At 40.9% G+C, this 22,299-nt stretch overlaps 1 protein-coding gene across 11 annotated transcripts in view; it reads left to right on the forward strand.

Moving 5' to 3' along the window:
- The window catches only part of LOC138744086 (serine/threonine-protein kinase 32C), a 207,999-nt gene that overhangs the window by 148,361 nt on the left and 37,339 nt on the right, over positions 1 to 22,299 (forward strand). For all 11 annotated transcript variants that reach the window (XM_069899608.1, XM_069899614.1, XM_069899616.1 and 8 more), the window contains one exon: positions 1,321 to 1,472. In XM_069899608.1, coding sequence (XP_069755709.1) covers positions 1,354 to 1,472 — 119 coding nt within the window. In that variant the 5' untranslated portion in view covers positions 1,321 to 1,353. The remainder of the gene's footprint in view (positions 1 to 1,320; positions 1,473 to 22,299) is intronic.

A 22,299-nucleotide genomic window follows, 5' to 3' on the forward strand; every position in this document is an offset into this window, starting at 1 on the left:
AAACATTATTTCTATGAAGGTTGATAGAATGAAAATGATATGCTAAACTATTGTAGGTAATGTGCATTTGATATTTCAGTCTGAAATACATTTAGCTGATCTCAGCCATGTGCTCAAACCTTGAGGACCTGGATTGAAGCAATGTGGGGGGAAAAAAGCATCCATTTTATTTTCAGAATTGCCAAATATGTTATCTGTTACACATCTCCAAGGAGTTAGCACTGATATTCGTACACAGGATTCAGAAGCTATTGTGGACAGGACATTTTTATGACTTTCTTAGTGTTACAGACTCGTGTTATTATTAATTTTGGGTTATTACTGTGTGGGTTTGGAAAGACACACAGAGAACACCATTTTGAAGCAGACATGGAGGCTCTGTCACATCAGAGATGAAGAAGCCCATCATTGTTCAGTTCAAAGCCATAAAACTAGTGTTAATGTCCTCCATTGAATACCAGAGACATTGAATGTTTACTGAAAAATACACTGGTTTAAACAGAAGATCAGCTGCTTGTTGACTCTTTTTGGGAAAATTAAATTTAAAAAAGCCAGTAGTGATCAACACTTGAAGCAACATTTTTAGTTCATCAGAGAATCATCTGGAGATGGAGATGCAGTGACATTTTGTGAGATCGACTGCTGTTGTGTTCTCCTTGTCAGGGGAGGGACACAGAATTAAAGTGTCTGGAGAGGTTGGCCACTTCGACTGTTTCTCTTTGTTAAAAGAGAGATTGCTGCTGTGGCTTTTGCTATGGTCACTTTTGACCAACCCATATCTGAGTAAAAGCAAGATCATTCTTGCAGTTGGATCATAACTATTTCTGATGGTTACTTCGTTTAAACCCTTGTCTGGGTTTGTGAAAGCATTGTGGAACTCACAAGTTCTGTAACTTCCCCGCAAGAGAGGGGTAGGAAAGAACATTTCTCTGAAAGCAACTTGACAAACATTTGTGAGTTTTGAGAAGTCTGATGACTCGGTGCCTCGCCTACACCATAACTACTTCTGAATATCAATTTAAGAATTGTAAGTTTCAACACAAGATGTTTAAGATTGAACTTTGAATTTGAATAATCTCTTCAGAATTGTGCCTAAGCTGTAATGATCCCCACACATACACATACATTTATGCATAGTTGGGGTTACGTTTAGAGTTAAGTAAGATATTATGTTATTAATAGTTATTAATTTAAAAAATTGTTTTGAAGATACCATTGTCTTGGTGAATTCATAACAGTTAGCAGGAACTTTTAAGAAACCATCTCTCAAGTGAATATTCCTTCAAATGTGACCCATTTTCTTGTTTTGCTTCTTTCCAGGTGTGCATTGTACAAAAGCGGGACACAGAGAAAATGTATGCTATGAAGTACATGAATAAACAACAGTGCATAGAGAGAGATGAGGTCCGAAACGTCTTCAGGGAACTGGAGATCCTGCAAGAAATTGAACACGTTTTCTTAGTAAACCTCTGGTGACTATCCCCTGTTTCATTATGTATGCATGAGCTATTGTGATATTTGTTTGATGCTACACCCTTATCTCTGAATTAGAACACATCCCCAACTTGTGAGCTTCTGTTTTTATGCTATGCTTGGTGAGTAGCAAAACTGGAATTTGAAAATGGTCATGATTTTGACTTAAGTTTGCTGATTGAATTGACACCAACAAAGTTGAGCTCTGATTCCAGATGTTAAAATTTTCATTGAAGAATAAAAAAGGACATGAATATTGCACAGTTTCAAAATTCGTATGCAATTTTAACTTGCCTCTTATTGTTCTAGATAGTGCTGTTCCTTTATTGATCAAGCCAAGTTATTCTAATTAGATGTGACATGTGTAAGAATTTGTTCTGTTGGCCAAACACTCTATACTTAAAGCCAAGTGTGGATTTGCTTTTGAATTTCTGTTGGAGATGATTCTGTGATTGCAAGTAAAATTACTTGTCCAGATTGTTTGAGATGATTGCTATTACTGGCACTTAGAAAAAGAGTTTAGATCACTTCAGCTATATTGGTAAAATCATGTAAGATGATTGGAAGTGATGCAGGAAAGTGTATAATTGTATCTTTAGTGAAATGAACAAATAAGAGTGGAATTCTTTGAGGTACAACAGCAAAGCTAGTTTTACTTCTGGATTAATACCTTTTCCAACTTTTTTTAAACCTAATGATCTGAAAATATCAATTTATTTGAAATGGGTGTGTTTTTCCAAAAAAACCTGTTCTAATTGAATAATTTAAGCATCTCACTGTAACATAACCACACTTTCATGGTTTCCTATACAATTGCATCATATATTTTCTTTAGTTACTATTTCTGTGCAGTTAACGCTCCATTTTCTTTTTGCTGGTCCATATCTACCCATCGAATTGTATCAGAAATGGAACAGTGCCACAGTGAAGCATAATTTGCAAAAACAAAGTCTGCTTTTCACCTCATTAATTCCCCCATTAATCCCTTGATTTTAACAGGAGTTACTGGAGTAGAGACATACATATTAGACACAGGCCCATCTGCCCACAGTCCATTCTGACCATCAAACACACATTTTACTCTTATCCCTCCATAATTTATTTTACCCTGCCCATGTTCCCACCCGGACCCCACTATTCACCTTCACACTCAGGCATGTTTGACATGTGGGTGCAAACCAGTGTGCACACAGGGAAAATGTGTGGACTCCACACAGATGATGCTGGAGGTAAGGATGGCTAGAGCTGTGGATCTGGAGCTGCACTGGCGGTTGTAAGTTTTGCTTTTACTTAATTGATTCAACAGATGGAACCATTATGAGAAATATTTATCACAATTCCTGTAAAAACTTAAGCAATAAATATAAACAGAGAATCTTGCAGATCAACAGCAAATGGTAGTTTTTAGTGAGAGCTTTGCAGCAAGCGGGAAAAATTAATCTTTCATCATTCATAATATGTAAATGTTGTGTTAAAATGGCTCGTGTTAAAATTTCAATCACAATAACTGTAGTAAAATATTCCAAGAGTTACAGGAGAAGATTTCGACTAAGATGTTGTCAGAAATTGAGATTTTAGAAAGAAGAGAAGGTTGGAAATGTTTGGAGGGAATTTTAGATCTTGGGGCCCAGTCATCAAAGCTTTGAACAATGGAGAAGAGATTGATGGTGCAATGGTGGCAAGAGTTAGAAGAATATAAAACTCTGGAGGGTTTGAGGATTGGGTTTGTTATAGAGATCAGGATGGGTGTGGTCTTGCAAGGCAGCTGAACATAAAGGTGCTTTGAGAGTTTCAGAATTGAGGCACTAGGAGTCAAAACTGATCAGTCAGCACAGAGTTTAGAATGAGTGAGTTGGGAGGCTGGCCATGATTAGTGGTGAAAATACTGAAACTACAAGTCACAAAAGAATGAGTTTGGTTTTTAGCATCAGATAAACTATGTGAAGGTGGCTTCTGCAGGAGTGAAAAATATTGACCTTAGCAATGGAGATTATATTGGCTGATCAAGAACAAAAACAAAGGTGTCTTCATATAGTGGTCAATGTAGAAAATGCAAGAACATTGAGAGAAGTTTTTAATAATTGATTGTGTTTTTTTCACATTTAATGGAGGAAATTCTGGCTTAACATTGAATAAATTATTGGGCATCAAAGAGTTGGTGGATGCAAGGGTATAAATGAAATTGTGTACTCTTTCAACTCGTGTTGGCTGGAGGTGATATCGTAATTAATTCTCAAGGTGTATTGAGTAAATCTGTGTTAATTTTAACTTGTGCCACAAAGCCAGTCAGCTATAAGTGTAGTTGATAGCACTCTGTTCATGGTTCAGTGTTAGCAGAAATAATGTGTAAGTGTATCCTACAATCATACATCGAGTCGAATGATTGTTAATGGTGAAATAAGTCTTACAACACACCCAAGCAGCTGTTTAAAAATTGGTCAACTGGACTATTGAATGTGCACTGCATGTTGATTTTCTTTTCTGAATACAAGCTCTGAAATCATCTTAATAAGGTAAGAGAAAGCAATTCAGTGTGTTTTTTCAATTTCCTGAAGGTGATGAATCTTGCTGGGGTGCAGTTTAGCATAAATAAGTTGCAGCTTTTCACAGAAATAACTATTCCTCAACAGAACCAGCAGGGCAGGGAAATGGAAGTGCCAATTACAATTCTATTTATTTCCAAAACCAAGGACCTCTACCCATATGCTGTAGTGTTATCTCATGCGGTGCATTTGACCACCATTCCATTTGGGAGCAATTTCTTCAACCTCATTTGAAACACTAATCTCTGAAAAGCAGAAGCCAGTATTGTAACAAATTATCTTCATAAATTTATCAGTTTAAATAATTGCTACATCATTAATGATTGCAAATGACTAATAAAGGCACAGTTTTACATTATCAGAAATAATTTTGTGAAAAGATACACTTCAAGATATGGGAATATGACTGTTATGTTTGAAGTAAATGAAAAGATCAGAGCTAATATAATTTTATACCTTTTAATTGGTTCAATCAATTGAAGTAATTTATTTTGTTGGTTAGATTCTTGTAATATTCAAATGACTTGTATTTGCTAATTCTCAAATGACAAATCTGAGCTTCAGCCATGGGCTTTAATGAAACATATTCAAATCCTGCGCTGTCTGTAAGTTTATATGTGGGTTTTCTCCTGGTTCTCTGGTTTACTCCCAGCTTTCAAAACATTCAGAGGTTGTATGTTAATTGGGGTGTTTGTGGGCAGCACAGGGCTCAAGGGCCGGAAGGGCCTGATACTGTGCTGTAAATGTTACGAAGAAAATGAATAAACTGGAGGGATTATCTCAACATGGAATTGCAGGTAATAGAAAAGCACTTTGTAATTAAACATATCCTTGGTCCCGAGAATATCGGGAGTCAAAAATCAGAAAAAAACTGGTGAAGAAAAGTCTCATTAACATGACTCATAGCAAGATTCATTCCAGCATTGTCGCCACTTCATTTGAAAATCATCCAATTTCTTTTCAATTGAATTTTAGAATTTGATATCATCTATCTTAACTTTGATATTGTTTCTTGACCTTTAAAACAAACCCTAATGGCACTAATATTGCACAGAAAAAATTTGCTCGGAAAGAGGAAATCACTTTTTTAATTGGAAAATGCAGATTCAAAAATTGCATTTACTGTATATTGTGGCGTATAAGACGACCTTCAGATAAGATGGATCCCCAATTTCAGCCTGAATTTCATGGTTTTATCATATATTGGGTGTATAAGATGGCCCCCCCCCCCCCCCAAAAAAACGTGTGTTGGCTGAGCTAGTGTTGCATTAACTGAGCTGTTGGACATAACTGGAAGGTGGGTGTTATCATGGAGACTCCAGCAAAGCAAAAAAGTATGAAGCAAGTTTTAAGTTAAAAGTCATTGAAGTGGCCAAGGAATCATCCATCTGTGCTGCTGTAAGGATATTTGTTATAATTGATAACTGAGAAGATGGTAAGAGAGGGGAGAAAGAATGAAGATGTGATTTTTGAAGGATTTTAGATGTGTTTTTTTTTAACAATAAAAATGTCTTTCTAATATATAGGTAGCTTAAAAAGTTGTAGGGTGGGGTATGGATGGGTTATGGAACGAATCGAGTGATATTTTGAGTAGAAGTTTACGATCATGGTTTTTGTTTCTGGCCTATAAGACAACCCTGTTTTTGGTGTGTTTTTTGGGTGCTTCAAGGGTCGTCTTGTACACCAAAATATACATCAATGAGAGCTGGTGTACCAACGTCTCTGTTGTGAATGAAGACCTCTGCTCAGCAGAGATGGTGTACTTCCTAGTGAAATGCAGATCCTTCTACCTGCCCAGAGAATTTTCAGCCACATTATTGCTGCAGTCTGCATTCCACCTTCAGCTAATGAGGGACTTTACAGTGCCACCTGCGAAGCCCAAACTTCCCACCCTGACAGTGCCATGATTGTTATTGGTGACTTCAATCACGCAAACGTGAAAATGGTCTTTGCATGGTTTCGACAGCATGTGAACTTGGCCACCAGAGGAGAGAACGCACTGGATCAGGTTTACACCAAAGTCCCTGCAGCGAATAAAGCTGCACCCACCTTGGTTACTTGGAGCACATATCCATCCTGCTAACATCCATCCTAGCATACAGGCTGCTGACAAAGCAAACTAGGTAGGTTCACAGGGAGATCAAAACATGGCCGAGCAGGGGCCACAACAATGTGGTAAAACTGCTTTGAGGCCATGGACTGGAACTATTTCGGGGAGGCAGCCACCTACAACAGTTGGGTAAACATAGAAGAATACATGAGTTCAGTGACTGACCTCATCAACACGTGCATTGAGGATATCACTGCAATCAAATGCTTCACAACCATGCCTAACCAGAACCATGGTTGGATACTGAGCTCTTGATGCTGCCTTCAGGACAGGGTGTAGGATGGCTCTAAGATCAGCCAAGCTTGAACTCTCCTGTGGAATTCAAAAGACAAAGTGGGAGTAGGCACAGAAAATTCACAGACAATGGTGTGACACCGGCGACACGAAGTGCATGTGGCAAGGGAGCAAGACTATGACAGATCACAAGTCAACCTTGCAAGTTAAGGACAATGAACATCATCTATCAACGGTTTGATGAGAAGAACAGGATGAAACCAAAGAAAGCTCCGTTTCCCCCAATGAATGGTCCCCCTGCATAGCCATGGTCGAGGTGAGGGAACCCTATCCAAGGTGAGCCCATAGAAGGCAGTTTGACCCAACGCGATTCCTGGTTGGATGTCGAAGGACTGCACAGGCCAATTGACAGGGGTCTTCACGGGCATCTTCAACACATCACTGCATCAGAACTTTGTTCCCATAGGGTTCAAGCCAGCCACCATCATCCTGGTATACAAGAGGGCGATAATAACAGGCCTCAATGACTACAGCCCTGTGGCACTGACCTCCACCATTATGAAATCCTTTGAGCATCTGGTGATGAAACACATCAAAACACACCTCCCAGAGATGGTGGATCAATTTCAATTCTCCTATAGAAGAAACCATCCCATTGATGATGATGCACCCTTGTTGCTTCACTCCATCCTGGCCCACCATCACGCTGAGAACTGGCGCACCTCAGGGTGGTGGGCTCAGCTTGCTTCTGTTCATGCTACTGAACCACGTCTGCATCGCCAGATCCAGCTCCAACAGTGTCATCAACTTTGTAGATGACACAACAGTCGTTGGCTTCATCACCAACAATGACGAGTTGCGTGACAGAGAAGAGGTGGAAAATCCCGTGAAGTGGTGTAATAGTGAGAGCCTGGGTTTCAACGTGGATAAGATGAAGGACCAGGAATGACCACCCACCGCTACACATCAACAACTCTGAAGAGCACCAAGTTCCTTGGAGTTCCCTTAACTAGTGACCTATTGTGGACACTCAACATCTCCTCACTTGTCAGGAAGGTGCATTTCCTGAGAAGACTGAAGTGGGCAAGGCTACTGGCCACCATTATGCCAATCTTCCATAGGAACTGTATCGAGAGTGTCCTGGCTGGCTGCATCACAGTTGGTATTGTTGCTGAGAGGAATGGGTTGGAGGTCAATCCACAGGACCATTAGAATGGCAGAGAAGATAGATCATGAGTGCCTCTTTTCCACACCACTACCCCCCCCCCCCAGCCCCCTAATAAATGTGATCTATTGGAATTGCTGTATGAAGAGGGCACATAAAATCATTGAGGACTCCTTCCACCTGCTCGTGTCAGGGAAGAGATACAGGAGCTTCAGAGCCAGCACCACCAGGCTGAGGAGCAACTTCTTCCCACGGGCAGTGAGAATGCTGCTGAACAACTAAAAGAATGGCTCACACTGACCATCCATGTGTACAGACAAAATGTATCTTTTTATTTGTAAAGATGAAATACTTGTCTGGTTGTGTGTCTGCATGTTTTGCACTGAGGACCAGAGAACACTGTCAGTTAGTGGACCGCTATTACAGTACCAGCAAACCCAGGTTCGAATCACCCACAGTCTGTAAGGAGTTTGTATGTTCTGCCCAGGTGCTTTAGTTTCCTCCTACCTTCCAAAGGATTCGGAGTTGGTAGGTTAATTGGGTGGTGTGGGCTTCATTGGCCGGGTTCGTCTTCTACTGTGTGGCAAATAAATGTATTTTAAATTTGAAAACATTATAACTTGTGGTGCTAGCTCTGAACGATGTCCTTAAAATGGAGTGAAATTGGTGTAAAACACAGAATAATGTGTTTTCACTTGGAAAGAAATACCGATACTGCAGCTCCTGATGGGACCAGTGCAGCTGAATTCAGTGCAGCTGCCAGTGCTTAGCTCCCCAGCTGTTAGAGGTGCACCAAGCAAGTTCACTGGTGTTGCAGCTACTGGCATTGCACCATACCCTGTGAAGCCTCACTTAGGAAGGATGCCAGTGGCATTCATTTCAGGCCAAAATTCATCATCATGGTGGGTTGCTTCTCTGGGATGTTTTGTCCAAAAGACCGATGTCATACCTGGCATGTATTTTATGATGAGTGAATATGAACTCTGATTTGAAGATGGCACTTTTCTCCCATGTCTTCTACTGCACTCCCTGAAGGTGGGACTGCTGTTAAAGAATGCAAATTGGGTGGCAATGCTACTCATCCCTGAGCCTAATCTATTTCTTTGTAGATTTAAAAGCTGCATCAGATGAGATGGCATTAGTCATTCGCATTATACTATCTGCACCACAAGAAACACCTTGAGCAAGATAAAGTGAATGTGGAGTCATTACATCTGAATGGCTTGAATGTGTGACTGGTGTGATTTCCATGACTGTCCTTCACATGGTAATGTGATTAATAATGCAGTGTCCTTTTGGAACATTGGAGGGTGTGGGAGTGAATCAGGCAAGGTTTTCCTGGGATGCATCTGATTAAAAATGGGATTTATAACACATTATTGGATTTGAAAAAAAAATCAGTTCCTTTCATCCTTTTGCCTCCAACAAAGCATAAGCCATCTTCTTTGCTGTTCTCTTTCATGCCCCTACCCGCCTCCCCCCTCCACACACACCCAGTGATTTCAGTAGTGTTTTTTTTAGACAGCAATGTTGGAAAAATCTTCAGAAAAATTTAACATGAATTAACATAATCACCTTGTGGTCATTTACACCGCATATGTTAGTTCCAGTGCTTTTACGTGGAGCAACGTGGCCTGCATCTTCAGCTGGTCGTCAAATTAATGAGGTGAGTTCTGCAGTGCGATTTAGACTGCAGGCTTCCCCCGAAAAGTAGTAGGTGCGCTTAATGATGAGTTGAGTTGGCGGGTGAGGTAAACTAAATAAAAGACTTCACTGAACACAACCAAGCATGAAAAAAAGGTAGGGAGAGAGAGAGCGCCCACAGTGTGGCATCTGCTCCCTGCTAGTTCTTGATTCAACTAACATGCCCTAGCAGTGCTCACACATGCACAGTGCACTGTTAGGAGTATGGTGGCTGCAATGCGATTGGATCGGGTGCAGAGCAACGGATGGCAGCGACTGTCTACACCTCCTTTCTTGAGCTACCCCTCCCACATGATACACTAGAACATGATTAACTTTCATGAATACAACAATATATACATTCAACCCAGTTCAGTCGTGATATTTTGGGTTGGGCTTACAGACACACCAAGCGTGCTTTTTTTGTAATAGCTGTCTGCTGATGTGGAGGCTTGGGGCACCTTGTCCTAATTGTCTCTACTGTTCATGGCCTCAGGGGCATAGTGTATCACCTCTCCTGTGGTTACTGGGCGGCTCACGTCGATCCCAAGCTCAAGTTCCAAATCCAAAAGTGCCGATTTGTCTGGGTTGGTTTGAGATGGGAGTGGCTCTCTTACTGGGAGGATGTCGTCTGTTCCTCCTGTATATTATTCCCCCTTGAACGAACCAGGTATGACCTGGGTTCCTGGCAGCTCATTTCCACTATACCCGAGCCAACCAACTAGCCAGAGTGTTAACATGGACATTTTCAACCTCTCATTGCTGCAGTCAGAGGTTTCCACCTGCTTCGAAAGGGCATCAATCATCCCGGTGCCCAAGTAGAGTAGAGTGAGCTACCTCAATGACTACCGCCCTATGATGAAATGCTTCGAGTGGCTGGTCATGGCCAGAATTAACACATTCCAAAGCAAAGATCTGGACCCACTGCAGTTTGCCTATCGTCACAATCGCTCCACAGCAGATGCAATATCGCTGGCTCCCCACTCAGCTCTGGATCACCTTGAAAACAGCAACTCATACATACAGCTGCTCTTCATCGACTACAGCTCGGCCTTCAACACCATTATTCCCTCAGTGCTGGTCGAGAAGCTAGACCTTTGTGCCCCCTCTGCAACTGAATCCTCGGAAGACCAAAGTCCGTACAAATTGGAAACCAGCATGTTTGCACTGACATTAGGAGTTTAATAACTATTGTTCCAGAGATTTTCAGGATTTGAATGGTATGAGTCAGGTCAATGTTTTCCGGTGAGGCAGTTGAGCTCAGGGGATGCAGTGGCAGGTTTTGCAGGACAGGTTAAAAACCTTCCTTAAAGACAGTAGAAGTGTGAAAAAATAATAGAAAATAGTTGCTCAGAAAATCATTTTAAATCCTGTATAATCATGAACAAAAAATATTGAGCAGAAACACAGTTTAAAACTGCAAATTAATTACACTTGCATTTATTACTGGGCATTGACACCTGTTTATGCTAATGAAGGAGCAGGTGCCTCACAAAATCAATCCCTAGGTCAGAGGCGAGGCACTGTCGCTTTCTCCTGACCAAGAAATTGTTTGCTCTAAGGAATTTCTCCTTTCATGACACCACCAATCAAATGAGAAGCATCCATGGCATCCAGCAGCTGTGATAATCCAACTGGCCAAACAATTGTATTGAAGAATTCTTGACGTCTGAAAGCAGGGAAGCGGATCTCAATCAATATTTTTCAAATACGATACAGAAAAATAATCAAAGATCAAAATTTAGGTATATTAAAATGGAAGCTGAAATGCCAAAAATACTTTGTTTAAATTTTAAAATACCTTTCTGTTGAAATATTCACGTCAGCAAAACTAGTTTTTTACGAGAAAATTTGGCAGTTAATAATGATGCTGTGGCCACTGTTTAAACTTGCACAAACTTTGTGCACCCAGTATTTTACAATGGAACTAATTTGTAAAATGCTTAAATTCACTTCTGGGCACCTATTTCCAGCTTCATTTAAGCAAGGAAAGGGTCCAAAGAATACAGACAGTAAAGGGACAGTGTTAAGGACGAGAATTCCCAGGTAAACGTATACAAAACCCAAAGTTACAGTTAGTTACCTGGAGCAACAGCAGTGAACAAAGAAGCATAGAAAAACTCTTATCACAGTGAAATTGGTGTATTTTGGGGTGTAGGGAAAATTAGAGTTGGTCAGGTGGCTAGTTCGCAGGGTCAAGCTCTGTTGAGCCTGGACAGAATTGGCTGGTGGAATTAAACTTGGTGGGGATGTGGTTTCCAGTGATCAGAGCCTTGGAAAGTTTACCCAGTGATCAGGACCCATTTGGGGGAGGAATAGGAGGTTACTGAAATAATTGGTCATGGTAGATCATTTGGAGGTTATGGGGATGAAATGGTTTGACACATTGTGAAGGAGGAATTAAGTTAACAAAGTTGGAGCCATAAGTGAATCCAGATGCTGGGATAGGAAGTAATAAAAAACTGCATTAAGAACTTGGTGGACAAGTAGCCTCTATTGGAGGTAAAGGGATGGCCACCATTTTGGGTGGTGTTCCTGCATCAAGGCTTAGACTGTAGAGGGAAGGTAGCCAGTATATAGAAGCGAGAGCAGGGGTAGGTAGATGATCATTGGAAATTGGGGATGGATGACGAAGCTTTATTGGGGAGGGGATAGGAAAGATGATGTGAACCCAAGTGAATGATAGCATGTTGATCCAGATGGAAGAGTCTAGATAATGAGGGAAGGAAATAATGGAAAAGATGAACAAAAAGAGGGAAAAATTGGGCAGAAGGTAAGGAGTGGGAAAGGGTTTGGAATGGAAGATTCAATGTTCATGCCATTGAAATGTTGGCTGCCATGTAGAATATGAGGTGTTCTTCTCGTTGGTGTTTAGCATCACCATGGAGGAGGTGAAGGCAAAAGACTGGCAAGACAGTGTGTGAATGAATGGGAGTTAATATGCAATCAGAAGCTCAACATGGCCATTTCAGACAGACCAGAACATTCTGCAGAATAGTTGCCAGTCCACGCTTGGTTTTGCTGATATAGAGACGGCTACAGTATAGACCGGTTTGGAGGATGTGCCTGAATGGTAGTGAAAGAGGAGACAAAGGAACAAATATTGCCCTTCCTGTAGTTGTAGGGGAATATACCAAGGGAGATGGAAGGGTTTGATGGGAAGAGTCGAGTGAACCTGGGAATGATGGAGGTGTGGTTCCTGCAGGGAGATTGTGGTAGTAGCGTCCTTTCACAGCAAGTGAAAGAAGTCCTAGAATAGAAAACGTCATCTTGAGAGCGGATGTGTGGTCACCAAGGTGGGATGGGTTCCCAGTGCTGAGATTGAACCCGTTTAATAAGGCCCTTAAAGAAGCCACAAAGGCATAATTACTCCAGGATTCTCCAATGACAGTCCCTTCTCAAAACAGTGTGAACAAATTTTCCCAGCAATGCTTCAGAGTTAGAATTGTTATCACTGATGCAAGGGTGAAGTTTTTTTTATTTTTAAAGTATTTTTATTGATGTTTTCCAATATAAATGATTTTACACTACATTTATACAATGTGCTACAAGATTCAAGAAAGAAAAAAATTATACAATATTCTCATAATAAGGAAATCCAGAGCACAATAACAATAAAATAAGATTTAACAACAAAAAAGTTACAATTCTCTTTCCTTCTATAATAATTTGATCAATGTTTACATTATTTGTAATTGAACAAAACAGTTATCAAAATCGAAACAAAAAAATCCTTATAAATCAGAACCCTGACCACTAACTAAGGTTAAAGAAAAGATACTTGGGAATCAGGTGGCACTAGCCTGCAACAAGACAGCACAGCACCAGAGTAGCTAAACACCCTAATTCTTTAGGTTATAATAATAGTTCATATAAATGGACCACGTGTCTTTTGGAAGTTGATATTTGAGTCCTTGATAGCATATCTAATTATGTCTAGACTTAGATAAGACATGATATCACTTAACTATTGTGTGTGTATGTACATGAAGTATTATCTTTCCATATAATCAGAATTGTACAGCAAGGATTAATTTCTGCAAGAAATGCTCTTGCGGTCGCGTACTTCATCTGCGTTGGTAGTCGCGCTGATCGCCGCTGATGACGTATCAGGTGATGCGCGGGAGTAATAGCGCGCATGCACGGGTTAGTTCAGAAAGCTGCATATGTGGTGATTGATCTCAGATGCAGAAGGAGGAGATCGAGAAGGTCAATCACCCATGTGGTGGAGAGCCAATGAAGGGTCAGAGGGGTTTGGCTGGGTGGTTTGGTGGAATGTAGAACTCATTGTTGTGGCTGAAGAATAGAGTATTTTTCTTTTTAAAATATTTTTATTGAGCTTAACAGAAGAAACCCTTTATACATGGTCTTCTAATTAATAACATAAATCAAATCATATCATGTGCATATCACATGAAAATTATAAATCAGAAGTGTAGCCATTATTATTTATTTAACTTATCCCATCAAAACATTGAATTCTATAATTATATTACGTTAACAGTTAATTCATTCCTCATAATGTGGCCAAAATTAATGTTGAATAGAAAATAGAGAAGATATAATTAAGATTCCCTTAAATTAAAAAAGAAGGGATTTTAAATTTCTCAAGTATTTTCATCCTATTCTGTGATCTGATCAATATTAGTGATCCACAGGTAAACCTATCTTTACCTGGTTCATATCTACTAATAAAAAGAGAAAAAAGGAACGAGAAAAAAACTCTAATAATCCAACCCATCCCTCTAAACAATGTTAAGCTATAAATTATATAGATCTGAATCGAATAACAACTTTCGGATCCCAGACAGGGAATCTCGGGAGCATCCATCCACCTTGTATCTTCACGTTGTAATGAATGGGCCCCACATCTTATCAAATTCAAACTTCACGTCGTTGGTGACTTACCTGTGTTTGGAAAAAATTATATATAACGATATGACGTAAGCATTGGATAAGAGTTGGCAAAGAGTTCTCTTCCCATGTCCTCAGAATTGCTCGTAGAGCTATCAGCGAAGTAAAAGTTAAGATTCTCTTTTGGGTGGAAGTCAAGGATAGATCTTCCTCCTCTTGAAAAACTAAATAAAGAAGAATAAAGAGTTGACTTGATTTGGTGCTGAAAAAATGAGTGAGTGTGTTCTTTAAATAGGGTGTATACTGGGTAAATTGCTGCAGCACCCCATCAGATTTACGGAGGGGCACATTTTGACATGGCAACGAGAGTAAACAATTGCAGTGCATTGAAAGGGAAACAACAGCCCATGTTTTCAGCCCAGTAGTTTTGATGCCATTGATGCTGTAAGAAACAAAGCCCACAATAGTAAATCTGTATAATTAGGGTGATATCTCATCAATTGTGTGTATACAGTGTGATCCCTCTCTGAGAAGGTTTGCTTACTTTAATGTCATATCTGCTTTAGATTAACTGCGGTTCTCTTTACTGCTCTATTAATTGGAGTATGACATCATATCTGATTCTGAACAACCTATTTTGCAGTGGGTTTTTTTCTCCAAAATACTTCAAATTGTTGTTTTTGAGAGTCAACAAATTTAAATCCTGCTTTTTTAAAAAATGTCCATGTGGATCATAGATTTGCCTGGTATTCATTGCTAATTTTAACACCAAAACTCGTATATTTTGTATTAATCCCAATGTTTAAATGTTTTAGTTGCCCAGATAGATGATTAAAGCCTTTGTTTATAGTTTGTATACGTGGCTGCATAATTTATGAACTGAAAGTTGAAATGGAAACTCGTTGGAGGTGATTCTACTCTTGTTAGTATTCAGTAGGATCAATTCCTTCCCTTACGAGATGTATAACGCCACTTGTCACTCCCACCTGCAGAACATGGCATCGTGGGCCATTTCCATCAGTATTGTATTGCTGTCAGGTTCAGATACTTGGACCATTTGGATTTGTAATTTTTTAGGCATCAGCTTCTGGGTATGTTGTCTCTAAAGAGAGCGAGTGCTGATTTATTCACTATTCTTGTATCTCAACTTCTGAGTTAGAAAGTAGCTCCATCTCAGATTCTTGGTCTCAGACATTTTAAATGGCACTGAAGTGCAGTACTGATGAAAAGTTGCATTGTCATGGAGACGTCGGACATGGACCACCCCAAATTCATGCCATCAAAATATACAGTTGAACTAATCCCTTTTTTTGCCCACATCCCCATTAATTCATCCATGTACAGTAAAACCCTGGTATCCGTCACCTAAGGAGATTGGTAGATGAGGGATAAGTGAATTTTCCAGTTGCTTGAGATAGCGCGTTGCATAATTGGCAAACTAACAGCAAGGCACACCAATTTTCAACCCATATTTTTTACCAATTTATTTTCTGCCAATTATGTGCTGGTTGTTTGAGGCTGCTGGCTGCTTGAATTCTGGACAATCGGGGTATTACTACTCATTACAAACAGGGAAATTTGACAGCACTATTTAATCTACCAGCCTACACATGTTTGGAATGTGGGATGAAATTGGAGTGCACAGAGGAACTCTGTGTGAATGCATGCAGAATGTGGAAACTCCACACAGACAGCACCCAAGGTCAGGGTGAACCTGGATCACAAAAGCTGTGTCATTATTCCACCTTCAGATAAGGCGATAAATCAAAGCAAAGTATGCAATCATGCCAAGTCTAAAAGATCCCTCGGCACCACTGAAAAAACTACGGAGTTATTTCTGACCAATGTGCAATTCATTATGCATACATCCTTATCTGGTCATAGTAGCATTGCTCTTTTGGGAGCCTGCAATGAATGAATTGGCTGACCTGCTTCTTACTGTCTTGAAAGTGATCACTCTTCAAAAACATTTCATTGGCTGTAAAGTACTTTGGATGATTTAGGATATTAAAAATACAAACCCTTTTTAAAATGAGAGCGCCTTGCTTTGTTGAAAGCTTTCAACATCCAACTTGCCTCCAGTGATCAGTTTAGATGCTCACGCTTCATAAGTTCTCAACGAGTGGGTCTGTGGTAAATTAGGTTCACGTGGCTACCTGAGCCTGTAACTCTCCAAACATTTCACTCATTCTGCTTCATTTAAAAAATAATTGTACCCCATTACACTTTCTCACATTGGTCACACTAACCCATAAGCACTCTCAATATGAGCCAGAAGGTTATGTGCTCAGGTTCCTCTCCAAGAGCTTGAGTTCGGCAGCAGCCTCGAGGAGTTGCAGACACCAGGGAAGTAGAGGGCTGGTGCAGGGCAGCAGATAATGGGGAGACAACACCAACTGTTTGAGAAGGAGGAGACAACCGAAGGGGCAATGACCACGGTTGCGGACCATCGAGGAACTCTGTCTCTAAAGAACACACAGGCAGCAGTGGGTGTTGGTAACTCAAGGTGTGGAACCCACTCAAGCTGCTGGCAACTGGTCAAGGGTTGATTCATTGACCTCAAACTGTAAGAGTGCTCTATCTTTGGCATTGCTTTTTTTTTCCTAATGTCAAATCAAAGCCTGGTATGATTTTATGGATGGATGGATGTGATTCCATGACTACTCTATGGAAGAGTCAGAATGCTATTCAGTATGCCACTGCTTAATTTAAACCAAACTCAATATCAGAAAAATTGAAAGATGATCCGTTCACTGCTTTTATTCTCCTGGACTGCAAAATGTTTTTAATGACTGTACGTGTGGCTTCATTGAGGATCTTCTTGGAATCCATTCATCTGCTTGAAGAAAAGCAAGTAGAAGAATTCTGGTTTTGGAGAGTACTTTATGCATGGAAAAAAACTTCTCAACATCTCTGTGAAGTAATACAAGATGGTTTCTTTCTTCCATGGAGGTGGTGGTGGATTTTTGCAGTGAACTTCTCAAAATTATTCAGCCAGTTAACAGTGCTGGTTGAGAATGGGGATTAAGGTGTTTCTTTACTCATTCATCATCACCTGAAAGGAAACAGAATTGTGACTTTTCCACAGGAAGGGGGAGAAGTCTGTTCATGTTTGGTAAAAGCAACAATATTCTCATTCTCAACATGATCTCATTCTCAAAAATGCAGAGATCTAATTTTAGGCCCCATCTTGACAACCTTTTACAGGAGAACAATTGAGAGTAACCTGTCTGGCTGCATCAATATGTGGTATGGTAGCTGCAAAGCATTGGTCTGGAAGTCAATGGAGTGGTTTATCTAAACGACTGATAAAATTACAGGGGTCTCCCTTTCCTCTATTGACAACATTGGGGTGCGCTTAAATAATTATTGAGCACCCCTTCCATCTCACATACAGTATTTTTAACCCACAACTATCAAGAAAGTGTTCTCTTTCTTTGGCTTGGCTTCGCGGACGAAGATTTATGGAGGGGGTAAAAAGTCCACGTCAGCTGCAGGCTCGTTTGTGGCTGACCAGTCCGATGCGGGACAGGCAGACACGATTGCAGCGGTTGCAAGGGAAAATTGGTGGGTTGGGGTTGGGTGTTGGGTTTTTCCTCCTTTGCCTTTTGTCAGTGAGGTGGGCTCTGCGGTCTTCTTCAAAGGAGGCTGCTGCCCGCCAAACTGTGAGGCGCCAAGATGCACGGTTTGAGGCGTTATCAGCCCACTGGCGGTGGTCAATGTGGCAGGCACCAAGAGATTTCTTTAGGCAGTCCTTGTACCTTTTCTTTGGTGCACCTCTGTCACGGTGGCCAGTGGAGAGCTCGCCATATAATACGATCTTGGGAAGGCGATGGTCCTCCATTCTGGAGACGTGACCCATCCAGCGCAGCTGGATCTTCAGCAGCGTGGACTCGATGCTGTCGACCTCTGCCATCTCGAGTACCTCGACGTTAGGGGTGTGAGCGCTCCAATGGATGTTGAGGATGGAGCGGAGACAACGCTGGTGGAAGCGTTCTAGGAGCCGTAGGTGGTGCCGGTAGAGGACCCATGATTCGGAGCCGAACAGGAGTGTGGGTATGACAACGGCTCTGTATACGCTTATCTTTGTGAGGTTTTTCAGTTGGTTGTTTTTCCAGACTCTTTTGTGTAGTCTTCCAAAGGCGCTATTTGCCTTGGCGAGTCTGTTGTCTATCTCATTGTCGATCCTTGCATCTGATGAAATGGTGCAGCCGAGATAGGTAAACTGGTTGACCGATTTGAGTTTTGTGTGCCCGATGGAGATGTGGGGGGGCTGGTAGTCATGGTGGGGAGCTGGCTGATGGAGGACCTCAGTTTTCTTCAGGCTGACTTCCAGGCCAAACAAGAAAGTGTTAGAGGAGCATCAAAATCAGGACTGCCAGGCTGGGAAATGGTTTCTTCCCACATGCTGTGAGACTGATGAATGGTATACTGTAACCAAATAAATCATCCCAAAATCTCTCTGTACATTTATTTTAAATTGTACGTGTTTGTGTGCTCATGCACCGTGGTTCAGAGAAATGTTGCTTCAATGGGTTGTTTTTGTACAGTCAAATGATAAACATGAATTATTTCAGAGAGACGATCATTGAGCAAAGAGTCTTTATTCAATCAGCCTTCAGAAGTTCAGGTTAAACTTGAAATCTTTGAGTGATGTAAAAATGAAAATGATGGAAACGCTCACCAGATGAGGAAGTATCTAAGAAGAGAGAAACAATTAATATTTTGTGTCTGCGTGGCTTCATCAGAATTGGGGAATTTCCATTTTTAGTTGCAGAGAAGATGAGGTAGAACCATGGAATACAGGTATCTCTGATGCGGTGAGCCATCAGAGATTAATTTGGCAGTTGGAAATAGATTATGCTTTTTTGTCTTGCTAATAGCAAGGTCCTGCAGGCCAAGCCATCCTTAGAGATTCACCGATAATTATGTCTGGCAGAAAGAAAGAGCAAGTCTCCGAAAGTTGGTGAATTCGTTACTGAGTCCAGTAGGCAGCATGTCCCCAGATGGGAGATGAGGTGGTGTTCCCACTAAATTGGGTCTCATTGCAAGTCACTGAAAGTTGGTGAATTTGTTACGGAGTCCAGTGGGCGGCATGTCCCCAGATGGAAGATGAGGTGATGTTCCCACTAACTTGGGCCTCCTTGTTATGTGCCTCATGTAATGGATAGGAAAGACATGAGGTGGGAGGGTGAATTAAAGTTAAGGGCAACAGGAAGCTCAGGGTTAGTCCTGTGGACTGAAAATGGGTGCCTCACAAAACAATCGCCCACTGTAGAGGAGACCACAATGAGAACATCAAATGCAGTTACATTAGATTGGAAGAAGTGCAAGTGTGCAGAGTTATTATCACTTTAACTCGAGTGTGACAACACATTACCCAGAGTGATGGCTCCTTCCTTGGATGTACTTTCCACCACCTGCTGTTCTTATATCAAAAAGTTGCCAATGCATCATTTCTCTTGGATGCAACATAAGCCTCTTTTCCACTGGCACTCTGTCTCAGGAATTAAAGGGGAATTAACTGGTCCAGGATCTAGTAGAAAAGGAAAACAATCGACACGCCAGCATCAAATGACATCAAATCACGCCTGTGATAGACAACCTTGACCCCTACTCATATCCCCCAGCATCAGCTGATGTCAGCATGCCAGTTAAAACAGTGGAGAAAGGACAGCAGAAAGTCACCCATTTCTAAATTGAAGGTAGACTCTCCTATCCCTGGGGATGAGTCAGTGAAGCAGTCAGTGTCCTGGTTAAAGGTGGTCCAGTGAAAACAGCACAAACAGCTTCCTATCCTGGGACATTGCATGGCCAATTAATTGGGATACCAGTGGAAAAAGGGCTCCTGCTTCACGAAGCACATTGCCTTAATGGGTACAGGAGCATCATACTGGATAAGTAAGCAAGTTTCTGGACTTGATCCAGAGACATGGGTATGAATCCAAACAATTCGGGTTATTAAACAACCCTGGAATTAATTAAAAAAAGATAATCTCCATATTGGCAACAACACTACAGCTGGATAGTTGACCAATCCTGCCATTCTTATCAAGTAAGCCCAACCCCAGCAATGTGGTTGACTTTCCTCAATTGAAGATATGATCGGCATGGACAATAAATGATAAACATGGTCAGCAACATCCATGTGTTGTGAATGAATAAAATTACAAACAATCCCTTACCCTGGAGTTCTCACGACTCCAAATATTCACCAAGATATCCATGTTGAATCTCAGCACAAACATTTTGTGTACTTCATAATTTCAGTCTCCTCATTGATCCCCCAGCTGTAACCAGCATAAATGTTATTGATCCTTTTATCACAAAGAATAAAAATTTACATTAATTAATTGAGATTTATAAAATATTAATTGGAAAATTGTAAAATTTGTTTAAAATTTGTTAAATCATAAGGTAGAGTAGGGAAGTTCTCACACATTGATCATGACCTGTCACATCAGTTGTCTCCTTTATTTGATTAGATCATCGGGTGCCTCCTGAGTGAAGGTTCTTCATCTTTACCCTGCCCAGTCATCAGAATTTATCTTATGGTTTGTTGAGATGAGAATGCTGCAAACTCTGATCACCAACCCTGTTGTTTGCTTGAGTTGACCTCATTACTTTTGCATGGCATTGTGCCAGGCAGAATTAGGTCAGTTGTTGAGAACTTGGTTAATACCATGACAAGAACTTGATTAATACAGTGACAATACTGTGTAGTTTGCAATCCTGAAGAGAAGCATTTAGACACAACTACAAGATTTACTTTTGGTACGCATAAAATCGATGGCACACATACTACAGTTAAACCCCTGGTATACGGCACCAATGAGGATTTGCAGATGCCAGATAAGTATATTTTCTGGTTGCTTGAGACTTTTACAATGCCTAACTTATACACCTGAATTAAAAATAAACAGTTTAAAAGGCAAAAGAAAATACAATACTGTACTTACACTGAACAAACATTAAGGGAGCCCCCACCCCCCCCCCAATGGTGAGTGGCATCAACCAGCTCTTTATCCTAGACAACGCCATTGCTTTTTCACACAACTTTATTCAAACAGCTGCTACATGCAAGAAACTCTCCTGGCTGAATATTTGCTCCCATCTTCACCATACTTCAGAGAGCATTTACTTCTACAATTCAATTTTACAACTTGAGTATTTTTTAAATTTAAATTCAGACATACAGCATAGTAACATGCCATTTCGGCCCACGAGTCCATACTGCCCATTAACCTACACCCCTGGTATGTTTTGAACGGTGGGTGGAAACTGGAGCCCCCAGGGAAACCCCACACACACACGGGGAGAAAGTGCCACTCCTTACAGACAGGGTGGGATTTGAACCCCAGTTGTAATCGCTGGCCCTGTAAAAGGTGTTAACTGTACTGCCCATTTCTTACTGATTTCATACTTACTTATTTATTTTTTTTAATTTATTTTCCTCATTTTTTTTATTGCTGTTTGATTGAATTCCGGATGCTAGGGGTTTTGCTGTAATTGTACAAAGTGATTATAACCACTCTGGCTGTGGCTTGAGCCTGCTGTTTCAGAAATGTCAGACTTTACCATAATCCAAGCATTGGAGGAGAATCTTTGAGACCGAATTGCTGACCTAACGCAACTTTACAAGGGGAGGGTTGGGGTGGATAGGTCGGAATAGATACCGATGTCAATAATAGTAGGGCATCTTAATGGACGCACGATATGACTGTTCACTCGGGATGTTGATTACTCCAACTCTCGGGTACTATTATACCAGTGTTACACTTTCAGGGTTATAAGAATGTGCTGTCTGGGGCCAAAGTCCATCAGTGGGTCAGGGAGCGACCATTACACAGTCCAATCAGCATCCTGCTGCAGCGCTTAAAATCATGCACTTCAGAACTAGCTAGTGTAATGTGTGACTGACCTAGTGCCATCAATCTGACATTGTCAAGGTTCCCTGGATGCCTAAAACACAGGGCATTTCGTGCCCCATCTTGCTACATGATCTTCAGTAAGGAGTTGGAAGGTGTTTCTTTCCAGTGGTACTAATTGATCGGTAACTTCCTTCAGTAATTATCCTGAATTTACCATGATTTGTTTGGCACTGGACTTCATTAATTTCATTCAGGCTAAGTGAAAGTGGTAACATTAAAAATGACCTTTGATGCAGCATGGCACCCATCATTGGACAAAGATGAAGTAATCAAGAATCATTGAGATCACTGACAACAGTCAGAAGC

This window comes from Narcine bancroftii, chromosome 10, assembly GCF_036971445.1.
Source record: "Narcine bancroftii isolate sNarBan1 chromosome 10, sNarBan1.hap1, whole genome shotgun sequence".
Lineage (NCBI taxonomy): Eukaryota > Metazoa > Chordata > Chondrichthyes > Torpediniformes > Narcinidae > Narcine > Narcine bancroftii.